Below are 21,826 nucleotides of genomic sequence, written 5' to 3' on the forward strand. Positions count from 1 at the left end.
TGACATTTTTTTCATTTAATGTTTTTCTCAGGATGGGCCGACTTCATTTATTTAATGGCTATGTGAGCTTATCGCATTGATATGGATTCTTCCCACGAGATCGAGAGAGCAAGATGTGCCTCCGGATAATGGATCGTGGATACCATCCATCTAAAATTCCCCCCAATTTATTGTTTATTTTTAAAAAATAATTATATACTATATGAGATTTGGGCCCTTACCTTAGCTGGAGCCCAACCTCAAAGTCAATGCCGTGGGGCCCACATACGCTGGTGGCTGTGGGGCCCTGTTCATATCCCGCGGATGATTTTGTATGATATCTTCTTCATCTCGTCTGTCCATGCTCAATAAAACAGATCCTGATCTGCAGTTCATATGGAACTGATGCAGGTTGCATTCATAGTTCCATCGAGCCGTTAGTCTGACACAAGCGAGAAAAATCTCCTCCGTAATAGCTTTCCGAGTGCATCATCGGCAACAGGGGTAAGATCCATCCTTGTTCACTAGATCTTAAATCGGTTCGATACAGAACCGCCGAGGAGAAGCGAATTCATTCACCAAAGCCCATTTTACATATACTGGACATATACATTGACATTCGTTTGGCCCTTCCCTCTTGCTATTTACCTTCCCTTTGATCCTCCTCCTACTAGTGGTAATAACATACTGCCTTGACTCCGCTCTGCTATACTAACTTTACGTATGAGTAAACTCCTGACAAACATCTCCTTTCCAACTACTTTAACTAGATCACCGCAAAATTACAGATAGCATATCATGCCGACTTCGATAGTCGAAGCGTGGGGCACGCTCGAGGCATAAGTGGGAGCCCTGCAGTTCCGCCTAAGAAAATCGTACACGACATTGATCGCAACCCTTTTGATCAATCCCGAACCCTGTTTCGCTTTCACATAGGAGTGGCCCAGAATGTAAGCCATCCCGGCTTCCCGAGCCTCCATTAGCTCCCTCAGCTCCTCCATCGAGTCTTTATCCATCTTCGGGCTCTCCGGGACGACAAACCTCACCCTCTTCTTCTGCTGCTGTGGCATTTCCATCTGTGTTATTTCCTTTCCAACATCATTTTCCTCGCTAATGTGGACGCCCTCCATGTTGGTCGAACAAGTACCGACGACCTTCATATCCCCGTAATCCTTATTGATTGCACTTACAGTCCCCCCGCTCTCAGAGCGTATGAACTCTGCTATGCTGCACACAAGGTCCCTCTCAAACTCCACGTCGTCCCTGTGGAAGTCCCTGTAACCATACCGCACAATGCATCGGTAGATCCTGCATTCCCTGGGCCCAATCCGTCCCACAAGGAACCGTTCCTCAGGTCCCACGTGAGGGACTGGGACAGACTTCACACAGAGGAAGACAAGGACCTGGTGAAATGCGGGGAGGTTGGTCACAAAGTGGGAGAAAATTGCAGGGATCCCCGTCACGAGGTCTGTGTGGATAAGCCCGATTCCACGGACCCGAACAATGCCTAAGCTTGGACTTAGGCTGAGTAGCCAGTTGATGGAGACCTTGTTTTGGATATCATACTCATACTTCTTAAGGGTGCCAAAGTGCCAAACGTACATTACAAGGAGGAAGATGAAGGAGAGGGCAACCGGCACCCAAGCTCCCTCGAGGAACTTGATTAGGGATGCCAAGAAGTAGAGGGCCTCGACTGTCCCGAACAAGAGCACGAAGGCAACTGCAAAGAGGACATTACGGTGCCAGCAGAGGACAATCACAAGGGACATCAAGCAGGTCGTTACCAGCATGACTGTTATAACAGCCAAACCTGCCATTCAAAAGAGAATGTTTATAGCAACAAAAAAAAGGCATCTCCCGAAAAGTAGACACTAAACCAGCAGAGTAATGAACGTAATGGTTGAGAAAAAAAATTCATCAAGGCTACAAGTTTAAGAGATCCATTCAATTAGACTCCAACATATTCTAAGTAGTCGGGGAAAAGATGAAACTCCAAAGTATTCATTTTAGAAAAACCCAGAAGTTCACATCTTCATAAAGTTCCTAGTTACATTTTGATAAAAGAGTCCTCACTGACAATCAGAAGCAAAATACTCACACCCTTTCTATAATCAACCTGACAGAGAATGACAAGATGAATGTCATACCTGCTGCATTTCCCATTCGCTTTGTGTCTCTAAAACCAATTGTGACTGCCAAGCACAAGAGCATCAAGATCCAGTTTATCTCCGGGATGTAAATCTGGCCGTGGAATTTGGATGACGTGTGAACTATTTTCACTCTTGGAAAGCAATCAAGCGCAGAGCACTGCTTAATGATTGAAAATGTCCCAGTAATGATCGCTTGGCTTCCCACAACTGCAGCAAGTATGGCTATTGCCAATACGGGCCATCTTAATTTCTCTGGGATAAAGTCTCACAGTTAGGGAGCTGTAAAAGCAGTCATGTTTTGTAGGTCATAGAGTATCTGTGACAAGGAATAAGGAACTGACCTGGTACAGATACATAAAATCCAATTCGATAATCGTTCTCCACTTCATGATGCATGGAAAGATAGGCTGCCTGGCCCATATATGCAAGAATAAGCGATGGATATACCATAAAGGTGAAAGCAATCTGCAGAAACATAAACATTAGTTAAGTTGATTTTTTAATCACTAAAGAGTATCGTCTCCAAGATAAAGATAAATAAGATCTAGCACAAAGATTAAGAAGCAAAAGAACGCTCTCAGAGAATAGAGATATGAAAGGAAATATCAATATAACATGACAGAGTAGAGACAATAAATTGAAATTTACTAAAAGGAAGAAAATGATCGACCCATGCATTTCTTGTCACCAACAAGAAAGCTTATTAATGCAGTATGCTGGGAGAGAGCACACCACATGTCATTTGAGAGTTTTGTGGCAAGAAATGAGTAGAAATTCATCTGCAACACTTCAAGGTCGCTTTGGATATGGAAGAAACTCTTATCCTTCTAAACGCAGGCCAAGAACAAAAATGTTGCCCTATGCCAAAAACTGTGACCCTGTATTTTTCATTATTATAAAACCAGCTAGCTGTACTCTTGTTTGGAAGCAGCACATATAAAAGGGAATCAACCTTACTTTCTTTTAAAAGATACATAGGGTGCTTTGTTACCTTGATTGAAAGTTGCGAGAAGTGTCCGAGATCAGCAAACATGGCCTCTGAACCTGAAAACAAAAGTTTTACAGGCATATTCAAAATCTCCTCCCATGATTATATAAGGCAACCTCATCATTAGATACCAATACTCACCTGTTATACACAATAAAATCCCACCCAAGGACATCCATCCTCCTCTTTGAGTTTTCTTCAAAAACTTGAACATGTAATAAGGAGATAGTGCTCGGTACACATGAGGATTCCAGTGAATAATGTTGTATAAGCCAATAGAACTGATGCATAACAGCCACGTTGTAACCACAGGTGCGAATAAGAATCCGACCCTGTGGGTGCCATAATGTTGAAGAGCAAACAGGCCAATCAGTATGATGCATGCAACTGGAACTTCTACATCTGCAAATTTTCAAGTTTCAAAATCTAAGCTAAAGACAAGCAACAGAAAACAGAAAATTTGAAAAATAAGAAGGTAAAGTCTACTTGCTACACGAGAAGTTACTGAAAACCATGAAGATACATAGACGGAAGCATTTTAAATTTAGGAACTGACAAATCCCTTACTCAAAATAAAACAGTTATTGCCTTGAAACTTATACAACCCACAATCCGGTCCATTACTTCTGAATATTGAAATGTATTAGATGCAGTTCTCATTAGATTATTAGCTTGGGAAGGTGATCGTGCTCGGACCACTGTTTTCCCTATCAGGGCTCTCTCTTGGGTTAACAGACACATTGATCATTGGGTGGATAATTAATAATCTCTAAGTTTAAACTGTATAATAAAAAGGCTTGTTCCAGGTAGACATCATAACAGAAGGCAAAACTGAGAGGTGCTCCCCGACAATTTTCAGGTAAAGCTTGGACAAATATACATAATCAGCTGAGTTACTGAATACAACAATATACCAAATAGTTAATTCTTCAAGAAATTGCTCAACAATGAAAGACTAATGACAAAAGGCTGGTCAAGACAACAGTTGCTAGTTGTGTGCAGATAAATCTACTGCATGGACAGTCCATAGAGGCTATCAAGCGCCTAAGGAGAATGGACAGAATTTTTTTATTTTTTTTAATTGGAACACTGAAATTGATGTATAAGTCTTAAAATGATACATTTTTCAAAAGACTGGAAATAACTTAAAAAGCTGAAAAGACTTATATGGCTACAGTACACAACAAATACCATCTGATGTCAACAGAGGGCTCCCTAAGAACCCATCTCAGCAGTGGGCCGGTTTCACCAAGCCCCACCCTTACGATATTTAATTAACAGGAAAGTGTGAGGCCTTGTCAAGCCATAATGGTTATCATGAGGAGAATGAGCTTTAGCGTTAGCAGTAAACTCGTGTTGGACAGAATTCAACTCGAAAGTTGAGCAGCCAACTTTGAAAGACTTATTAAAAGGTATGGACTAATGCAACCTTAGAAGCAACAGTGTTGATTTGACTTGCTCAGGAAGCTCCCAAATATTTTTAGTTTGACAAGATCCTGCTCAGATGTTGTCATTGACTCATCTTCAAGTAAAATGCGCTACTCTATTGGCGTCGAATCAATAACCTAAAGAGTGGTGACTTATATGCCAGACTTTGCTAGCTAAAAAAGTTGCACTAAGGACATTACGGAATTTATGTGGACTTGCTGTATTCAACTAAGCAGACCCCACAGCCAATTTACAGAGTACTGTAGCCATATTTATTAAAGAAAGAGAGAGTAAATGAAAACTTTGATATCTTCAGTACCAAACAAACATAAAAATGTCCAAGTTAGCATGCCAACAGAGTCTTTGCAGCCTCAGTTGACAAGTCATATCATGGGCTCCACAAAGGTATACTCTAATCCAAGAGATGGCTAGTGGTGGATGACAACTAGGAAGATATCACTACTGTTTACAACGTTGAACATTTGGTCACTGAAAAAATACTCTTAAAGTTGGACTGTTAGACCATTCTTGTGTACTTTGAAGATATCAGAAAGCAGCTGGTACAATGCTTAAACGTTAAAACAGCTTCCTTAATTCTTTTGACAAGTTAAGCCCCCGTACACAAATGAAAACTTAGCTCTACAAGCTGAGATGTAATTAAACCATTTAATCAATCATTCAGGAAATACCTTCAAGATATGCACAAGAAAAGAAAGCAGAAAGCTCAATTCTTTAAAATACTGAAGAAAGCCACGACAGACCATAATGCACAAGCCAACAGCATATAAAACAAGCTTCATGCGCCAAGAGTAGTAGTTGGAAAAGCTGATGATCTTACATTTGTGATGCTGTCTAGACATTGAGAATTCTAGGCCGGACACCGCAGAAAAAACTGCACCACATAAAAACAATACCATTACCATCACATACCAATTAATCCGCATCTGAGAGATAAACAATTAATTTTGAGTCCAAAGAGAATCATCGATAAAATCCAGCATAGAAACTTATCTTTCTTTTGGCTCTGGTCTGGAGAAATTCCCACATTTCATATCCCACGAGCATATAGTAAAAATTATTTCCATTTTATACATATATCTAGAAAGCGCAAAACACCGGATCAATCATTTAGAAGATCGGAAGATTTAATGATACCCAACAATTGATTCATTCATGTCTTTAGTTTCTGAACATGAATACCATAATTGAAAATGGTAAAGAGGGACACATGTTCGACTGTTTCGCCATCGTTTGCTGTTTCCTCGACATCAATTTCGAAACAGTTCCTCAGGAAACTACAAAAGTTGGAATATTTTCCCCAAATAGGAGAACCCAGTTTTGAACGGACAAGACAACTTGCGAGACCTCCAACTCCAAAACAAATGCAACAGCGGATGAAGATGATGAGATTCCAAAAACAGTACCTGAAATCGCCGGCGTGAGCACACCGTCGCCAATCACCATGCAAGTCCCGATCAAAGCCAGGATCAGCAACAATTTCTGCAGGAACCTGTGCCTCTCTATGCCAGACTTGAGCCTCGTCCCGAAGCTAGTCTTGGGCGACAGGCTCGCGCCCTCCTTCTTGTACTCGGAGAGCTCTTCGTCGGCCACCTGGCAGTTGGGGAGCGAGTTGACCCGGGCGTGTCGGCACAGCAGGGAGTAGAGCGCGAAAGTGCCCCCCTCGCCATTGTCATCCGCCCTGAGCACGATGAACACGTACTTGAGCAGGGGAACCAGAGTGAGGGTCCAGAACACAAACGAGAGCACGCCGTAGATCTCCTCGTTTGTGTCGGAGTGGCGAATGTCCTCCGCGAATGTGCTCTTGTAGACGTACAGCGGCGAGATGCTCAGGTCCCCGTACACCACTCCCAGGCTCTGGTACGCAAGTGTCAGCACAGTCCTCCACGACTCCCTCTGCAACCCAAAAAATAAAATAAAATAAAAAGACCAGTGCAAATCCCGAAACTGAAGCATTTACGCAAATGAACCGGACACGGAACCTAATTTGCGGTTACCTTGGCGTTGTTCCGGCGATTCCCGGTCTCTGGATCCATGGCGGCTCGGCGTCAAGTGCTGGAAGAGACCATACTTGGCGGTAATTGAAGGAGGAATGGGAATCCGCTGCGACTGGTGGCAGTTCGTTGAACAACCATCAATTGGAGAGACGAAACGCCATAGTGGATGGCTTACTTCCTCGCTAACTACGGAAGAGAGAGAAACACGGAGATGGAACGCTTTGCGTGAAGAGAGAGAGAGAGCAGAGGTTCTTCGTCGAAGCTGGGAGCAGAGCTTTTGCTGCTTTTTGAGTCTGCGAGGAAGAAGAAGACTCGAGAGCACTGTGTGATATGCGGACGTGCTTCCATTAGATTTTTCGTATAATATATATAAGTAATTTTCTCTACTTACATGGATGCTCCCGGCGCATGTGATCCCTGAGTTAATTTAATTGTGTTCCAAGGCAAGATCATGTAGATTGATAGCGGGCGGGTGCATGGTCGGATGTCCCCTGATCAGGAGCTGATATTTCATTTCAAAAAGAATATAAATTTACTGTTCGCCCTCAATAAGCAACCGCCCAATTCACTTCAAGCACTTATCATCATTAATTAATCAATGACCGCGTTAATTACGGGAAATTAATTGATTCAGTTTTTTTTTTTATTTTTGATAAGACCACGAATATGAATTGGCATTAATTTACTTGTGGAGACGAACTTTGTTTAAGTTGTACTTTCAGTGAGTTTCAAATTTTTTATAAAGTGGATCATCGGTTTCCCTCCAGTCATGCTTGAGAGGAATCCAAAGACCATCCATGCTTTTTTTTTTGTAGGTTTGTCTATGATGCGCTCCTTTCCTTCGGAACACGGCCTGTAGGAGATACTCGAGTTCTTTTCTATGGAGATTGGGAAGTGAAAGTTCGTCATACGTATCTTAAAGAGAAATCTTGTGCTGATTGTCTAAAGTGTTCATGCTCTAAATAGATGTCCTAACGATTCAGCTAATTTGTTGTTATAAGTTCCATATATACAGTCTTTGCTTGATGTAATTTTATGTAATTTGAATTTAGTTCCGGCTTTATTGATAAGTGAAGTGACGTCCATCCATCTATTCGAGTCATTATTATTCATTAATAAATTTATGGTGATTTTTTTTTTATAAATAAGACTCGTGAATTTAATATAATAAAATAAAAATGATAATAATTAATAAAGTTGCAACATCTTTATTTCCATGAAGTTGCAACTCTTTTTTTTTTTTTTTTTTTTGGGTAGAAGTGTGAGATTCAACTTTGCTTTGTTAGGTAGTAGTTTGAACGTGGGCACTAATCAAAAACACCAACGTAAGGGCTTTGCTAAAAGTCTTGTTTTGGTGCTTTTATCTGCCAGTTTGAAGGGGAAGTACGGCAGAACAAAAACCCGTAGATTGGAATATTCGTGTCGTGGCTATTGATGGTTGTGGCCATACAGAACAATATATAGATGGGGCCCACCTCGATGTAGTGCAAAATACAGTTACATTCGTTAATCCGAGGATGAGCCTCTTGAGGAACTATCTTAGCTTGGTAGACGCTCCATGATCTCGTCAATCGTATTTCTAGTCTTAAGTGTCAAAATTCACATAGATGACATATTGCTTGTGTCAGTTGATAAATCGACTCATCCACGATAGATGTATAATGAATGGCTTTCGATCTAAACAAATTTAAAATAATAATAGAAGTCAAAGACAATATACAGTTTATTTACCATTAGGATGGTTGTCGAACTTCTTGGTCTATTTATACAAAAGCAACTGTATAATTCTTATCTAAATCTAGAAAGAGAAAAAGGTGCCGTGTCGCATAAATTTGTGGAGTTGGATAAGGAATATGCCATCAATTGTCTTACTACATGCTCTTTAACCATAGGAAGAACGAAAGAAAACGTCGACCTTTACTATTTCATACTCGCCCTTCAATCATAATCTTCGACGTTGTCATAAGGATCGCCATCGGGACCAATCGACGCCCTCACGAAGATCAGGAGGAGATGCCGATGATTGCCGAGCATGACTATATCACCACAGAAGAAAGATTAATGTAGCAGTGACTAATCCTGGGTTTTCTATTAATCAATGGCAAAAAGATGGGGGAAAAAGCGGAGGAAAGTAGGTCGGGGGCTTGTCGGTCATAAAGTGTACCACTTTCGCACTAAACTTAATTATAGCCACGCAAATTCTTTTCGACTTAACAAATATTCTCAATTTATCGATTGAAATTAATTTCATTCAAATATTACTTGACCTTACTTATGTGATATTTTCAGCAAGATAATATTAGTTTCGATTAAAGCTTAATTTGTTGTATCCATTAAAAACAAACATAATTTACTGTTAAGTCACGTCCTCGTCGTTACCCCGCACGGTACTCTTTAAGGAAGAAAAAAAACGCGGATCCCATTCGAAGAAGGATTGTCAACAACACAGGGCGGACGAATGGCGTATATTAGTTGACTAAACAAGAGCTACCTTTCCCTAATAACAGGAGTTCCCAAGTTTTGATAGCCTATCAGCATCGCAGTGATGATATGACGACCGAGCATAAGTAAACCTTGGACAACAATTTTTGGAACTGTTCTCATCGGTCCGCTCACGTGTTAGCTTTCTAGATGTTCAAACTTTTAAGACGCTACGTCTGTAAAATCTCATGGCAAGCCCCAAGTACGTACCTGTCTATGTACTTTTGACATCGGCTCGATACCGAAAGTAGAAAATCTATGTAAGCAGTGCTGCGGGGAGTGCGAGTTCTAGCAACAGGGCCATCCCGTCCATCGATCATGTCCGCTTACGCAACCCTCGATTAATACCGCGTGTAATTACTTACAAGATAATCTACTCGTTATGAGTAACTCGTATCAAGTTGTGCCATTTGAGTCCATTACTAGCGTTGGAGCAAACATATAACAAACTTTCAAAATATTAAATATTGAAAATTGGCAAAACGTCCCTTTCTCCTCGATGGCAGATTTGCCTTTTTCTTCCCGATAGACATAGGTACAGATAGATATAGATAAAATAAAATATTAATTCGCCTACCAGTCTTATTTATTTAATCTCAGTAATTTAAAATTTAATTAATCAATGGAAGAAATGGAGAAAAATCGAATTTAATTATATTAGAACAGAAAGAAAGGAAGAAAAACCGGGTGCTTGCTTCGACTTGTACATGGCAGGTGGGCTTCCACGATCTTTAAGAACAAGATGGACCACATATTTTTCTTGACAGTGATACGATAAACTCGATCCGACTCTTGCTGCCTAAGCAACTAATCGATATTGGTTACGACTATGTACAAGTGAAGACCGAAGAGAATCGCGTGTTTTGACGCTGTGAGTGTTATAACAAATGAGGGTTTAACCAATAAGTTTAAATTTATAATTAGGGCGACTAATCACTTCATTGGTATTTTTACGCAATATAAGTCTATCGCTGAAAAAAAATCACTAGGGGCCACGAGCAAAAGGGGCACAGTCCGCTCCAAACCGGCTTCAATAGTAACGAGACAAGGTTCCAAATACGGTCTGTATTTTCAATACGTACGTGAAAGGAAGCAAGATAGCGACTTATGAGAATATATGCACTCGAGCAAGTTGCAAAACTCTCCGGTAAGGACAAGTCGTAAAGTATTGATTCATCTCGTAATGAATGATCGATGGACTCTACGTCGTGCCATTCACGATAGAAGTATCTTGAAGTCATGCAACGTGGAGAGAGTTTCTTGTAATGTTGCACTTAGCATATTCACATGTCAATTTTATAGCGTGGTCGTCCTGCGTCCCTACAACAAGCTGCCACACCTACCAAAACTTTGTTTCGCGCAATTGATCTTCTGAGAAAACAAAAATGCTTACTTCGGAGCCCATGAATCTTTGTGCTGCGAGATTATAGATCGTAACGAGCAATGAGAACCTGAATCTGGCCAAATCGATGTAACAATGCAAGTAGATGATTTATTTTCGGCTTGAATTAATTCGATGGCCAATCGGTTTCCAAAATGCACCCAAATGGCACGGGATTGATACGTTTTTCGCATTTGCAGAGGCCTATTGAAATTAATGGGATCGAACTCAGACCATGTATGTGATCCTGACCTGGAGAATGTTCATGTGAGGCACGCTCATGTTCGCTGGCCCAGCCCTGCAGTTCCGCCGAAGGAATGCGTAGAAGTAGTTTATAACGAGCTTCTTGAAGAACCAGGAGTCCTTCCTCGCCCTCACGTCCCCGTGGGCGAGCAGGTAGGTGAAACCCGAGTCCATTGCTTCTCTCAGGGCAGACAGCTCGTACTCAAGCCCCGGGTCCTCCTCCAAGGATGAGCTCATGATGCTCGGTGGCAGCATGCTGCCCCCTTCTTCAGACACCGAAGTATCTGATTCCTCAAACTGCCTCCCCTGGATGAGCGGGGCCCGGAGGTCGTCAGCCCTGTACCTGGCGGCAGGCCCCAGGTCCATGGATCGCACCGATACACTGTCGAGCTCAAAATCGTGCAGGTCATTCTCAAGGGCGATGTCCTCAGCCTCCATCCTGAGGAATTTCTCAAGGCTCTCAACTAGTAGCTGTTCGAACGCATGGTGGTCCTCCTTCCTCACATCCTTGTACCCATAACGAGCAACACACCGGAACATGTGGTAGTCCTTGGGGCAAGCCCTCCGGAAAAGGAACCGCTCCTCCTGCGGGACCACCGGCACAGGTACGTACTTGATGCAGACAAACACGATTGTGGAGTGGATAGCAGGGAGGCTCAAGAGGAACTGCCCGAAGATCGAGGGAATGCCCTGGACCAGCTCGTTGTAGAGAAGACCAATGCCAGGGACCCTAACTGTCCCAAGGGTGGAGCCCAGCTCAAGCATGAGATCCATGGAGATCTTCTCCCTCACTTCGCTCTGGTACTTGAGCACACTCCCGTAGTTCCAAGTGTACATCACACACAAAAAGGAGAATGCGAACACGAGAGGAAGCCAACCTCCCTGCTTGATTTTTGATAAGATCGCACACAGGTATATGAGCTCCACTGATCCGAATATCAGCGGAAAACATAGTGCTAACGATAAGTTCGTCTGCCATATTAGAAGCATTACGATCGTCACGAGGGCCGTGCTTACTATCATCACCCCAACTTCAGCTATGCCTACAAAAGTGCACAAATAATCGATTTCAGTGGAAAGATGGAAACTGAAGTTCAAATATGGAACGTTATAACCCCAATTTTCAAGTTATTCTAGATATTGAACAGGACCGAGCAAGAGCTTGAGTAGAGTAGATGTTTCTCGAGCTTCACCCGAAGCTGAGCTTGGTCTCATTTGGAAGTCATCAGAGCGAACCAAACCCATTGGATCTGACTTTGAGCAAACTTGAAAGCACGAAATATGATACTTTAAAGAAGCAGAAGGTGAATTATACAACTCGAGTTGAGCTCGAGCCTGCACAACCTCAGCTTAACTCAGGTACACTGCACCTTAGACCAAGCTGAGGAATAAATTTTTAAAAAGAGAGAGAGAGAGAGAGAGGCTAGCTACGGAGAAAAAAGACTAGTAGACGAAGAGAGATGCTTTACCATATGCATTAGCAATATCGGTGGTGCCCTGAAATATGGCAACCACAATCACACACATGACCATCAGGAACCAGTTGATAATGGGAATGTAGATCTGGCCCATAAGCCTCCTTGAGGTGTGAACTATCTTCAGCCTTGGGAAGCACCCAAGAGCCATGGATTGTTTTACGCATGAGAAGGTGGCAGATATCATAGCTTGGCTCGCAATCATGGCTGCGAGTGTGGCTATCACAAAGACAGGCCAGAACAGAGCACCTGCAAATTCTCTTATGTCAATAGAGTTTCAATAATTTTCTGAGGAGCTCAAAAAAGCATACATCCAAAACCAGACTGTTGAAGAAAAAGTGGCCCCTCAATATTGGAATACAGGGGATCCAATCTGGTTTAGAATCGAAAACTTTGCCACTTCTAGACATGAGAGTTGTTGAGTTAAGGAAACTGATTAGGCAGACATCGAAGAATTGAATAAACATATCTTATCAGCTTAACACGTAATGATCGGTTTCTATTTAGAAGCATTACGTGGCACAGAATCGTAGAATATTCTTGGAGCCGATCCTGGGTACTGCATCAGATATGCAGCTTGGCCCATATAAGCCAAGAGGAGGCAGGGGAATACCACACAGCTGAAGGCAACCTATGGAATCACAAAAAGCATATCAGTATGAAGAGTTTTAACATTCATAGGAAAACAACCATATTTCAACTGCATAGATTGCAAAAGAACCTGTATTGCTCGTACAGTAAAATGACCCAAATCAGCAAACATTGCCTCCGCTCCTGAAGTAACATTAGAACATTTGTTATGTTCTTTGATTAAAAATTTTACATCACAAACAGAGATAGAAAATAAGACCAATAGACTGCCAGAAGGAACTCAATCCCATGAGAAACCGAATTACTTGAACAAAATAAATATCTATAAAATTAATTGGTTCCGAACCCATATTACTAGCAACGCTAAATGACCATTGTTTTTGTTTTCATTGTTTCAAGAGGGGAAAAAAAATGGAGATGTTTGTATACCTGTAATGCAGAGAACACAGCCACCGAGGGCAGACCATGCTAAACCACTATTCTTTTTGAAGAAGTAGTATATGTAAGCAGGATTCACTGCCCTTAAGACAGTAATATCGTGCTTAATGAGATTGTACAATCCAATGGATCCGAGGCAAAAGAACCATAGGGCAAGGATCGGGGCAAACAGGAAACCGACTTTCCCAGTCCCGAACCGCTGTATGCTGAATAGGCCAAGGAGGATAACAATTGAGACAATGACCACAGCATCTGTAGACAGATCTTTTTAGAATGTCATGGACAATGTTGTCACTCACCGTTCGAGAAAAGCATTAAAAGAGCAGAGACCTGAAAACACTTAACTTAGAAGTGCATAAAGTAGACAGGAGTTCGTTTCATTTTGGGAAACAGACAAAGGCATGTTGCACTATAAAGCATTTGTGAGGTTCAATAGAATGCCCTTTCTTTTCTTTGTTCATTTCTCAAGACGCAAAAATTGAAAACTCCAGAAATGAGAATATTTAATTATGTAAACAATTAGAAAAAGAAACCCAAGATATTGCAGCAATCATCCTTTTGTCAACAAGATTAACACCCTCATTCATTTTCCACAAAAGTTCAGTGATAAGAAGCCTCTACTGGTATATTAAAACATGAAGATGCAGAAGAGGATACCCACTTGTGCCAAATCCTTCTAATTCACCCTGCAGCCCACTCACAGCTGACATCACTGCAATTCAAAAGAATACAAGTAAAGCTTAACACCGGCTATACCTTTTCTTTTTCCCTCTAGTTTCTTTACAATATGTTTAGACTCAACATGTCAGAGTAATGAGGTCCTCAAAGACTAGTTGCATGTTGCTGGTTCAGTACATAATATGGTAAAGATATCAAGACCACAAAGGCATATAGATATAAACAAGTACGATGATACCTGAAATTGCTGGGGTAAGAATACCGTCTCCTATTATCATTGATGTTCCCATGAGAACCAGCAGCAAGAGGGTAGTCTTCAACGAGGATCTCCTCTCAAGAGTTTCTTTGATATTGAGAGCCCTCTCCAGTTCTGGTGTAGGCAATTTGAGTCTATAACTCGAGATAAGCTCATCAGCAGGCTGACGATTAGGAAGAACACTAATGTCTGCATATCTGCAAATCAACGAGTACAGAGCAAACGTTCCTCCTAGAAGGAAAAACTTGAACTTATCAAATTAAGTGGAATGGCCACGTATTAGCAAATGAATGTCTTCTTTTCTTCTATGGATCCTGATCTCGTTCTTGTCATGATTTTCAACGGAAGTTTTTGGCCATAGGGAACACATAATAGAGTGCTGACTACAGACAACTCATATAGGAACATAAAGAAGGAAATAGAGCTAAATGAAAAGACTGCATAAACTGGACAGAAACTTTATCATGTCCCCAAAAGCAGATGGAAATCCCACTAGTAAATCCCACTACACCAAAAAATTACGGCCCTTATCCAACAAAGTGGAAGATTAACCTTGCAAGATCCATTTCCACCATTAGCTTCTTTGTTCCTCTCCCTCCAAGTTAACCAAAAAATAAGAAAAATTGTATCCAGCAGATTCTAGGATTCTCTGACCGAAGTAATTTTGAAGAAACATTTTCCTTGTGGTATTTGTTGCTTAAAATGGACATCTCAGAGCATGAATCAATATTTCTTCATAAATACTGAAAAGTGAAAGAAAATAGTAGTTTTTGCAACATAGATGGAACCCTGACCAAGTATAATGTTGAAATACTAAGGCAGTTGAACACTCCATACCTTCCCCATTATCGTTGGCTTTCAACACCACGAAGACGTATTTTGCTAGAGGAATAAGGGCAATTGTGTACATGACAAGTGAGAGAGCTCCAAGGACATCTACGTCTGACTCGATTGGGACCCTGCTAAACACATCACTGAATACGTATAAAGGGCTGGTGCCCATGTCACCGTATACTACGCCCAGTGTTTGAAATGCTAAAGCAAGAGTCTGCCATGTTGAAGTGTCCTGATTAAAATGCAATGGAGTTTTAGTAAGAAGTAATCCCTATAAGCTTTGATAGAATGGAAATTGGGTAAGGTAAGAAAAATCTAATTGCCAATTCAAATGTCACAAGAGCTTTTACAACAATTCATTGATGATCACAGTACTTCACCTGTTGATTGACATGGATTTGCATATTACTCCCATGATGAAAATAGTCATCACTAAAACCATATTCCCAACAGATTAAATGAATTCACACAACCTAACTGAGAATCAGCTGGGACAGGGCGATTTTCAAGCTGCAGACCATACAGAGTAAATGAAAGCTTGAATAGATGAACCAAACTACCATTGGTAGAGTCTCGATAGCCTGATAGCATTTTATTACCAACTAAAGCTTCAAACTTCATTCGAGTCTAATATGGTATCCCATGACTTCATACGAAGCACCAACTTAAACCCACCTTCTAAAAGAAATCAAGACTCGAATAGACTCAATCGGGCAGACAAAGTCGCTGAAACTCCGGACAAACACTGCATCCCTGATGAAATGGCAAGTAGGTTTCTCTCAATTGCAGCAAATGTTCAAGCTTTCCTTTCCTTTTTTCCCCCCTCTACTTTTTGGATAAGCAAATATCCAACCTTTACCGGCAAACAAAAATAGAAGCAAGATCTAATGCTGATAAGTCAACTACCTTGGAGCGGTGACGACGAGCGCCTTCAATCTCCATCGCCTCGACGTCAAAGGAGTCAACCCGTCTGGGGTTCTTCACGAGCCTCCTCCTCAGGTAACCGTACCCATCTCCTCTGTCTGCCTCACCGCCGCCCCCTCCACCGTCGATCACCGGCCAGGAAGGAGCCGCTGACTCCGAGGAGTCCTCCACTTCACTCCCATCGACCCACCTCGACTCTCCTCCCCCGCTCAAGCTCACACTCGTGCTGGCCTCCTCAATCCCGTCTCCTCCTCCTCCTTCCTCCATTTCCTTCGAGGAGGTCCCCTCCTCTCTCGCGGTGGTTCAGCTACAGAGGGGTCTGCAGGAGTAACCGGATGCGGAGACAAGACGGGGGAAGGAAAGGATGGTGGGTTATGGAGAAAAAGGGCAAGGCAGCACGGTTCCTGCCTCATGGACGCTCATCTTCAACGCAGCTGACCTCAACGGAGGTTGTCGGAGGGAAGACCGAGCTTTATCGCCCCATCATATGAAATTTACGAGATTATCGAAGGGGAAAAAAAAAAAAGAGCAAAACCAATAAAAGATTAAACAAATGAGTTTTTCCGCGCTATCTTTTGCTTTTTCGGAAGATATGAATTATGGAGAAGAAGATGACATCTCGACTTGGTTTTAGCTCATTGGTTCGCGTGCATAGCCAGTGGACCAGTAATGGAACAGCCGTTCCATACCGTGTATTATTTTCATATAAAAATTTGGAAAACAAAAATATTTTTCTTTTCGGTTTAATAATTAATGAGCTGATTAGAATACCCGACTAATTCTCAAGACGCTCATGGTTCCGAAAGACATGAAAGTCACCTTGATAGCATAACTGTCCCAACGGTAACAATGTACTTGGCAGGGTCTCCGCTGTCCCCAATGGGCTGTCTCTCTTCGAACTTAGGTTGCTCAAACTGATGTTCCGTCATCTTCTGTTGCCGATTTCTATGCGCTATCGCTCCCCACCAGGATTCTTCATGTCATATAAGATGGGCGAACAAATTAGAAATTAGAATCATTTGATCCGTGTTAGGCCAATACTCTTACATAATAGAAGTCAAATCGACCGGTGAAGAACCTTTCTATTGAGCCTTTCACTGCCCTTTCTTTTGAAATCATGATTCTTGCCGAGGACAAGAAGAAATCAGAATTCTCTTCCTACCGTCGATCAAGCGATAGAAAAACACTGTTCATATAAGGAGGCCGTTTCCGCCCTGAGGATTGCCAGGTGAGTGTTTAATGACATAGGAGAAGACCATCCCAGATCGAAACATTGCCAGGTGAGAAATTAGGTATCAGTTTTTCTCGGCCAAGTGCTTTGTAATATTCTTGCCATAAATGTAATTAACCAAGACATCTTGCGATGGCATATATCCCTCAGTTTACTCTTTCTTAAGGAAAATAACATAGACCGAACAAATTTCCTGTCATTTTCATTATTACAAAAAATATCAAGTTATATTTCGTTTGTTTATCATTATTATTAAATTAAGCATAATTGCCCAAAAAAATATGAATATTATTATTTTATTTGATCATGAATTTTTTTATTTGACAAATAATATCAACAACTTTGATTTTCTTCCCACGTTTATTATCAATCATATTTTTTGTTCAAATTTGCTAACGTGACGGAGAAGGGGGTGAAAAGTGCCTGCCGACCACCCACCCCCAATTTGGGGGAACCCAGTCGGCTGGTAGATGGCACATCAGGTAGAAATCAAAGAGGAATCACGGTTGCTCTAACTCAAGCTCCATTTGTATTACATGGCTAATAATATCATCTAGTTGGGTCTTCCAGCAATGCCATCAAAGTCTTTCAGTGTCGAAAGAAAAGGACTCGCGGTCCAACGAAAAGGATAAACTAAGAATGCCCTAACAACTATGAAAAAGCTTATAGAATTATAAAGATCCGAATCTCGCGTAATTCCACGGGATCCCTATGCGACTCGAACCGATGCTTTCCTCAAGGATTGGGCCTTGGAACACCCTCTGAGCTCAAACCCACTCGAGAGATCTCCTCAGACATTCCCTCACTTGGTTTTGGAATCAATCACCTTCTTGGCAAAAGACGGCAAACAGAAAGCCGCAGAATGAATCTAGAAATCATGAAGAAAAGAGAGGACGAGGGTTATGTTAGATGAACAAACTATAGCATGAATGCGCGATCCAATAAGTTATGGATGATGAAATGCAATAACAGACCTCTCTGTTGTAGAACCTCAAAGGACGCTTCGATTTGCTGAGATTCTCATCAGAGTCTATCGGGTTGATTGGGTGCTTGAAATCCACAGCAGGCCCCTCCGTCGAGCAGAGCATGAAGCCAATCACCCCACTGGGGACAGTAAAACGAGAATTGATGAATTTGCCAAGCAACACAAATAGTTTTCATTTAAATGCACATAATATTCAGGAGGTTCCTGCCAAGTACTCCATGAGATTACTTCAGAGCTTATTCACACAATTAATCGTGTGGGGTACCATATAACGAGTGTGAACAATTCAGATCAACTTCAACTAAAATGATTTCCTTTGTACCAGATTTGTGTATCTCTTGGTAATTTAAATAAAAAGAACATTGAAATGACTCCAAAACTACTCCAAGAAGAAGAAATGAATGCCTCGAGTATTGAGAGGAAGATCATGCCTGGGATAAGTAGGAACAGTCGTCCATGCATAATTGACAGAGCCCTTAAAGACCTGGCGGCAATTTGCAACAATATCCTCAATGATGTGCATGTGGAGCCATATACTTTCTGCCTGAGTACACACGACTCCTCCCGGGCGGAGGGCCTTCGCTACAGACCCGAAGAACGGCTTCTCGAACAGCTCCTGTGCTGGACCTGGGCTCGAAACAGAAATGACCTGTCAACTATATAGCTCATCAAATAAGCCCACTATATAATTATAAAATATCAGTACCTATTGGATCGGATGAATCCACTATGATTGCATCATAAGTTCCCTCAGGAACAGCTTTCAAAAATGCAACTCCTGAAAATGAAGTGGGCATATTAAGAAATGGGTCATGGAAAGGATTATCAGGAAAAGATTAGGTAGGAGCAGATTATACCATCACCAATCTTGAGATTCACACGGGGATCCTGAAAACCAACTGCAATCTCGGGGAAGAATTGTTTAGAGACCTAAAATAAGCCAAATTTCCATAGTGAGAGTCTGAGTTGAGAGTAAATGAGGGAGACCTCGCATTCCTAAATAAATTAAAGCAGCACAGAGTCCAACAAAAGTAAAACACTCTGTAATCGACCTTGCACATGCTTCATGAAACTGCTCTTATCGTTAACAACCCACAATTTATGTTCTTACTGGTGGGGAAACGCAAACAAGAATGCTAGTGCTAATGCTTACATCAACCACCATGGCATCAATTTCACAGATATCGATCTGTTCAACTGAAGTATGGCGAGCCACTTCACGAAGTACGCCACCGTCTCCTCCGCCAATAACCAATACCTGGAGAAGCGTACAGATGTTAGATGATTTTAGATGGCCTACTATAAGTATTTACTTGTTCAAAAGTCCAGTGCTAGGAAATTGCGAGAGAAACTCAATTTTGATTATCTTCCCAATCAGTATCGGTTCAAGCTGTTCAAATTTTAAACTTTAATGCCTTCGGCTAAATCTTAGCACAAGCATGTACTTTCTATTTGCCCATTTCTATGTTTTGGGACAGCTCATTCTCCATTCTAAACTACTTTACTGAAACCTGTCATTAAATATCACATTTTAATATGTGATTAAAGAAATGCTTGTGCATGAAAATTTCTTCAGTCCACTCATTGACAGTCTAAATCTACGTTAGCCTATCGAGTTCTCAACGAGGAATAGGCTTTGGAAGGCCCACCCCTCCACATTTTACTTAGAACATGCCATAATAAGGAAAAGAAAAACTTGATCGTCAGAGCACAGATATTGTATACGAAGCATAGAATTAAATTTCTGATAATTTCAACCTAACAACTCCAATGGCGCTAGTCCATAGATGAATCTATCGTCTAATTCTCTTTGCATAGTGATGAAATACCTTCTTCGGACTCGGAATTGAGCAGAGGGGAAGATGAGTGATCATTTCTTGGTATGCACACTCATCTCTCTCAGTGATCTGAATAACCCCATCCAAGACTAGGACTTTGCCATATGTTGACGACTGGAGAAGGACAAAAATCGCACGAGTTAGAGACAAACGATAGGACCCGAGATACTGATATGTGGAAGAAAGCAATGACAAAATGCTTGCCGAGCTCCAAACCTGAAAGACCATGACATCTTGGAAGTCAGATTTCCCCTGGAATAAAATCTTTTCCACCTTTAAGGAATGAGCTTCTCCTGCATATACCAGCACCTTTGTTTTAACAAGTGAAACCAGAGGAAATAAGAAAGAGGACATCACAATCATGAAAGATATTTCACGGACAATATCCATACGACAAGACAAAGGAACCTCTCCCGACAAAATACATAATGTAAACATGTTTCACCAACAAAAACATAATTTTGTTATACTGGATAAGGATATTGCCATTGGAGGGGGAACTGTGCGCCAGATATAAAATAAGGGCAGACTCATTGTGCAACAAAATCTAAGCAAAAACTCGGACTACGGCCCCGTATTTTACCCAGAAGAATCCAAGCAAAACCGAAATAGAAGATGTGAAATCACAAACAGACCAGGAAGAATTCCCAGAAAATCAAATCAGTTCACAAAGCAGATCAAAGGGGTAAGAGATCTGAAATTTCACACAGCGATCACCACAGAACAATCAAAATGACCAAAAAGTCGATGTCTTCTGGCCGCAGGGACATTTAGATAAAACAAAAGTCACACCGCCCATCATTCAAGAAACCATTTTCAGCTGCTGAAAACCCACGACCGAACGAAAATCAGAGTGGCATGATTCTTCAGCTGAGAAACGTTAACACTCGTGATCTAAACTAACGAAAGATATCAAGGAAATTCGAAACCAGGACGAATCAAAACACAATACTTTGTTGCTAAAGAGAGGTCATAACAGCACAGAAAACACCATTCCTGTGACTCTTCAGCCACGTAAATGAAACACCCAGAATCTAAAATCCAACAGCAGATTGAGTCCAGGCGACAAGAAAACTGACCGGGCCACATTGGGCTAATCTCGGAGAACCACCCGGGGATGACAGCCGAAATGCAGTTCGGCTCTTTGCCGGCGCCATCCACTTCCATGGTGGCGGCGGCGCCATCCGCCTCTTCTTCTCTGGGCCTCTTCACGGGCAAATCCGCCGCAACGACGCCGCTCTCCTCCGCCATGGATGTCGAGAAACAGAGCTGTCGCGTGCTGCCAAGAAAACCTAATGATGGGAGCAATGAGAGAGAGGGTCAGGGCCACCGGATAAAAATCCGGGCTTTGGAGGGGTTTATATACATGCACACACGTATTTAACTTTCATTTTAATTTTATTATTGATGATTCTGATGTCCCCGATTTCTCTCTCCCTATCTATGTATACACTATACACACACGTATATGTCCTATGTATATATATATATATATATAGAGAGAGAGAGAGAGAGAAAAAAAAAAAAAAAAGGGACATCTGAATTAATAATAAAATTAAAATAAAGTTGAAAAGTGAAAAAAAAAAAAAAAAAAAGATCTCACATGACAGGAAGGAATCTGCTTAATAAAGACGCGCTTTTGTGTTTGTGGGATGTGTCTTTCTGCTCTTGGAGAAACATTTGAATAAGGTGACGTGAAAAAGAATTAATATCACCACTAAAAATAATAAAAGAACTTATTAAGTCGGAAGCCGATGATGATTTTATATGTTATTAGAATATGTCACATGAGTTAATCATAAATAGAAGTCTTTTGAGATTATTTTTTTGGGTAAATAATGGCTTTCGAGATTTTCTTCATTAGTCATTAAGTGCATTTATGGACCAGTCCAAAATTATTTTTCAAGTTCT

At 41.4% G+C, this 21,826-nt stretch overlaps 3 protein-coding genes across 6 annotated transcripts; all 3 read right to left on the minus strand.

Moving 5' to 3' along the window:
* Positions 1-468: 468 nt before the first annotated feature.
* LOC116211154 (potassium transporter 6) lies at positions 469-6,599 on the minus strand. The gene is made up of 8 exons (XM_031545397.1): positions 6,561-6,599; positions 5,970-6,459; positions 5,384-5,437; positions 3,259-3,519; positions 3,121-3,173; positions 2,471-2,594; positions 2,127-2,381; positions 469-1,789 (listed from the first exon to the last, which is right to left on the minus strand). The coding sequence occupies exons 1-8, from the start codon at positions 6,597-6,599 to the stop codon at positions 762-764; spliced, it is 2,304 nt and encodes a 767-aa protein (XP_031401257.1). The 3' UTR covers positions 469-761.
* Positions 6,600-10,509: 3,910 nt separating this feature from the next.
* Positions 10,510-16,456, minus strand: LOC116210716 (putative potassium transporter 12). 4 transcript variants are annotated; one of them, XM_031544729.1, is made up of 10 exons: positions 15,844-16,456; positions 14,941-15,169; positions 14,086-14,334; positions 13,831-13,881; positions 13,469-13,499; positions 13,161-13,375; positions 12,862-12,914; positions 12,657-12,771; positions 12,135-12,389; positions 10,651-11,708 (listed from the first exon to the last, which is right to left on the minus strand). In XM_031544729.1, exons 1-10 carry the CDS (start codon positions 16,126-16,128, stop codon positions 10,651-10,653), a joined length of 2,541 nt encoding a protein of 846 aa, XP_031400589.1. In that variant the 5' UTR covers positions 16,129-16,456. The 4 variants fall into 4 exon arrangements, with proteins under 4 accessions (XP_031400587.1, XP_031400589.1, XP_031400588.1 ...); XM_031544727.1 differs by lacking the exon at positions 13,469-13,499 and having other exon boundaries at positions 10,510-11,708; positions 13,161-13,433; XM_031544728.1 differs by lacking the exon at positions 13,469-13,499 and having other exon boundaries at positions 13,161-13,421.
* Positions 16,457-17,575: 1,119 nt separating this feature from the next.
* Positions 17,576-21,280, minus strand: LOC116211595 (spermidine synthase). The gene is made up of 9 exons (XM_031546044.1): positions 20,995-21,280; positions 20,132-20,208; positions 19,907-20,029; positions 19,231-19,335; positions 18,935-19,007; positions 18,784-18,855; positions 18,509-18,704; positions 18,067-18,196; positions 17,576-17,960 (listed from the first exon to the last, which is right to left on the minus strand). The coding sequence occupies exons 1-9, from the start codon at positions 21,164-21,166 to the stop codon at positions 17,895-17,897; spliced, it is 1,014 nt and encodes a 337-aa protein (XP_031401904.1). The 5' UTR covers positions 21,167-21,280; the 3' UTR covers positions 17,576-17,894.
* Positions 21,281-21,826: the final 546 nt, after the last annotated feature.

Source organism: Punica granatum, chromosome 6, assembly GCF_007655135.1.
Source record: "Punica granatum isolate Tunisia-2019 chromosome 6, ASM765513v2, whole genome shotgun sequence".
Taxonomy (NCBI): Eukaryota; Viridiplantae; Streptophyta; class Magnoliopsida; order Myrtales; family Lythraceae; genus Punica; species Punica granatum.